The sequence below is a fragment of the Callithrix jacchus genome, chromosome 10, assembly GCF_049354715.1.
Source record: "Callithrix jacchus isolate 240 chromosome 10, calJac240_pri, whole genome shotgun sequence".
Lineage (NCBI taxonomy): Eukaryota > Metazoa > Chordata > Mammalia > Primates > Cebidae > Callithrix > Callithrix jacchus.
The window spans coordinates 113,438,786-113,443,092 of NC_133511.1; the positions used below are offsets into that span (position 1 = coordinate 113,438,786).

A 4,307-nucleotide genomic window follows, 5' to 3' on the forward strand; every position below is an offset into this window, starting at 1 on the left:
CCTGACTTCAGGAAACTTTCAGACCAATAAACATAAGCAGACAATTAACCACAATTTTTTTATTTCATCTCTCAATAGAACCATACAAATTTGAAAATTAAATACATGTCAAAAAATGCAGGACCTAGGTATGTAAACTCTGGTACCACCAAATGCTTGAAATTATTTGGAGAATAGTGCTATGCTTTGGAAAAGCTTGGATGAGATAAGAAATCTCCATGTAATAATAATACAGATAAAAATAAATAATACAAAATGAACTCATATAGTATGGTTTACCAGTGAAACTGACTTATTTTTTTCCCTAGCCTTCGTCCCTCGTGAATCTAGACTATGCAGGAGAAGCAGGAACAATAAGTTTCTTTGACTACATGTTTTCTATCTGTAGTCAGGAGCAGATAAAATTTTATTTCAAGCCTGATTCAAAAGAAATTTTCACAAAGATTTTATAAATGAAGTTTCTTTCCAATGAAACAATATGTTTTGGTCCTTTTATTACCTAACAATCTGGATTCTATCAATAAAGAAAGTAAGAATAGAAGCATCATATATTGCCAGCATCTTTCTTTTCATTTCTTTTTCTTTTTTTTTTTTTTAACTCAGACTTGCTCTGTCACCCAGGTTAGAGTGCAGTAGCATGATCATGGCTCACTTCAGTCTTGACCTCCCAGGCTCAAGAGATCCTCCCACCTCAGCCTCCTGTGGAGATGGAACCAAGACAAGCACCACCACACCTGCCTATCTTTCTTGACAGTGAAGTATTCCAAAATATTGCTAACAAGCTCTGCAGTGCATTTTTAAAGCTCACAAATTATAGATGATGCTATTTTTACCTATGAAAAATAGAGCCTGGCTCTTTTTTAGAAGGCCATGAGATTATAAATTGTTCTATTATAGGACATATGCACACAAATGTTCATTGCAGCACTGTTTACAATAGCAAAACTTGGAACCAACTCAAATGTCCATTGATGATACACCGGACAGGAAAAATGACTTATACACCATGGAATACTATGCGGCCATAAAAAATGATGAGTTCGTGTCCTTTGTAGGGACATGGATGAACCTGGAAACCATCATTCTCAGCAAACTAACACAAGAACAGAAAATCAAACACCGCATGTTCTCACTCATAGGCGGGTGTTGAACAATGAGAACACATGGACACAGGGAGGGGAGCATCACACACCGAGGAGATTAATGGATCATCTTTATAAAAACATGGCACCAAATCAAGCTGCTTCACCTGAGGACTTAATATGACTTCTCATTTGGAAAAATAAGTAAGATTGAGTTATTTTTCTGCATGTCTCCCTTCTTCATTCAGATTCTTTTTGTATACTCAGTCTCCTTATGATTAGCATTATTCCTCTTCAACCTTAATATGCTAAAAACGATGAATAAAATTATATATGTAAAGTATTTTAAAATACAAAATAAAATATACACTTCAAATATTAATGTGTTCTGTATTTCTGTGGGGAGGACTAAACAAAGTGTTTATGTCTTTTTTTTTTTTTTTTATTATAAAGACGGGGTTTCACCATGTTGATCAGGCTGGTCTTGAACTCCCGACCTCAGGTGATCCACCCACCTTGGCCTCCAAAGTGCTTGGATTATACCAAGCACCACCACACCCGGCCCTTTATGTCTTATTTCTTAATTCATTTTTCTGAAATCTCTAATGAGCATTATTAATTCTGAAGAAGGATTAACTTTACTTAAAAGACAAACATGAGAAAGCCTTTCATAAACTAAAATAAATTTACAGTATTAATAACACATAAATCTATCATCTCAAGAGCCATTCTGCAGACAAAGAGTAAACATATATTTTCCTAATAAATTATGAAAATCTTCCAAATATATTTTGATCATTGCAAGTATTCACATAATAAATGATTTTCACTGCATACAAGTTATTACGCCTGAGCAAAATTTTGCTACAATTGAATAATCACACATGGCTTTCCTGGAGGGAGCAACTCTTCACTGAAAATAGATGATACATTTGTCTGTCACTTCATTTTCTTTTTCTGGTGCAGAGCTTCTTCATAGCATTTTTCATCTCTGCATTTCTTAAAGTGTAGATTAGAGGGTTCAACATAGGGGTGATAACAGTGTAAAACACAGTCAAGGATTTATCAATGGGTAAGGTCAAAGGGGGTCTCAGATACATGAAAATACAAGGGACAAAGAAGAGGATCACCACAGTGATGTGGGAACCACAGGTAGATAAGGCTTTGCGCCTCCCTTCCTGACTAAGTTTCTTCAGGGAATGCAGAATGACCCCATAGGAAATGAGTAAGAGCATAAAAATGACCACACAGATTGCCCCATCATTGGCAACCACAGTGAGGCCAATAACGTAGGTGTCAGTGCAAGCAAGTTTTAATAAAGGGTACATGTCACAGATGAAATGGTCAATGACATTGGGGCCACAGAAGGGAAGGTTGTAGACAAAAAGAAGTTGAACAACAGCATGTAAGAAACCTCCAACCCAGGCCAACAACAGCAGTAGAATGCACACCCTTTGGTTCATGATGGTCAAATAATGCAGGGGTTTGCAAATGGCCACATAGCGGTCATAGGCCATGACAACCAGGAGTAAAATCTCAGCACCACCAAATAAGTGTCCTATAAAAAGCTGGGTCATGCAAGCTTGGAACAAAATGGTTTTCTTCTCATAGAGTAAGTCTATAATCATATTTGGGGTAACTGTAGTAGAATAAACAGCATCCATAAATGATAAGTAGCCAAGGAAGAAGTACATAGGGGCATCCAAAGTTGGGCTGACCACCACAGTCACAACGATGAGTGTATTGCCTACCATAGTCACAATGTAGACGAGCAAGAACACAACAAATAATATTTTCTGTCCCTGGGGGTTCTGAATGAGCCCCACAAGGACAAACTCAGTCACATTGTTCCTTTGTTCCATATGTCTTTCTCTATGTCATTTATTTCAATGTTCAGGACAAAATTACCTGCAAATACAATTATTACTGGTAACTTCATGAAATTTTAGGATAATCTGTTTGTTTATTCAACATATAGGTGCTACGAGTTATTATGTTCCAGAATTGCAAGACATTATAAGAATACAGGGCTGATTAAAGTATGGTCCCCAACCTCAGCAATCTTACAGATTAATGGAGACAGAAATAAGTACTTTGAGATGTATATGATAAAAAGACAGATTATTAAATGAGTTTGCAAAAACCAGTCCTACATATGGAAGAACATGAAACTATACATATAGCTAATACCAATAAAAATTTTTTAAATGAATTAAACTTTTAATATAAAACTAAAGCTATATTTACTTTATATTTACTTTCAAGTTAATAAAGAAAATGATTTTCTACATTCTGTGGATGGGAGAATCTTATTAACTAATAATTGAAATCCAAAGTAAACTTCAAAATTGTTTAAGGAATTGCAAAAAGATATCATTTAAAAAGATTTGGCCGGGCGCGGTGGCTCAAGCCTGTAATCCCAGCACTTTGGGAGGCCGAGGCGGGTGGATCACGAGGTCAACAGATCGAGACCATCCAGGTCAACATGGTGAAACCCCGTCTCTACTAAAAATTACAAAAAGTTAGCTGCACGGTGGCGTGTGCCTGTAATCCCAGCTACTCAGGAGGCTGAGGCAGGAGAATTGCCTGAACCCAGGGGGCGGAGGTTGCGGTGAGCCGAGATTGCGCCATTGCACTCCAGCCTGGGTAACAAGAGCGAAACTCCGTCTCAAAAAAAAAAAAAAAAAAAAAAAAAAAGATTTACATTTTTGAGGACATAGAGTTAATATTTAAAATAGATAAAGTGCTCTAAGCATTTAATAAATAAGGCACAAACAAACTAATAGCCAAGTGGGCAAATGAGAGAAACCAGCAATTAAAACAAAAAACAACAACAGTATATCCAAATGGCCAAAATATAATACAATAGGATGCTGGGGTTCACCTATAAACAGAAAAATGCAAAATAAAAAACAAATACCACCTTATATTTATCAAACTGACAAAACTATTTTAAAAGTAATAGTAGCTATAGATAGTAAAAATAAAAGAGTATTTTCTTACACTGTTAGTGAAAATGCAAATTTTATAATATTTTTGGAATGAAAGTTAGCAATCTCTAATGAAAGTAGAAATAATTTCAACACAATTGCTGCCTCCAAAAGCTGTTCCACAGAAATTAAAGCCCTAGTACCTAAGGAAAGATGTATGGCATGTTTTTGTGACATTATTTATAATCACATTAAACAAACAGAAAAATAAAACATGAAATACAGACAGTTAAAA

The 4,307-nt window shown here is 35.7% G+C and overlaps 1 protein-coding gene across 1 annotated transcript; it reads right to left on the bottom strand.

Annotated features, from left to right (window-relative positions):
• Positions 1 to 572: 572 nt before the first annotated feature.
• On the bottom strand, positions 573 to 2,974 carry LOC100398870 (olfactory receptor 4A15). The gene has a single exon (XM_002755316.6). It carries the CDS (start codon positions 2,942 to 2,944, stop codon positions 2,027 to 2,029), a length of 918 nt encoding a protein of 305 aa, XP_002755362.3. The 5' UTR covers positions 2,945 to 2,974; the 3' UTR covers positions 573 to 2,026.
• Positions 2,975 to 4,307: the final 1,333 nt, after the last annotated feature.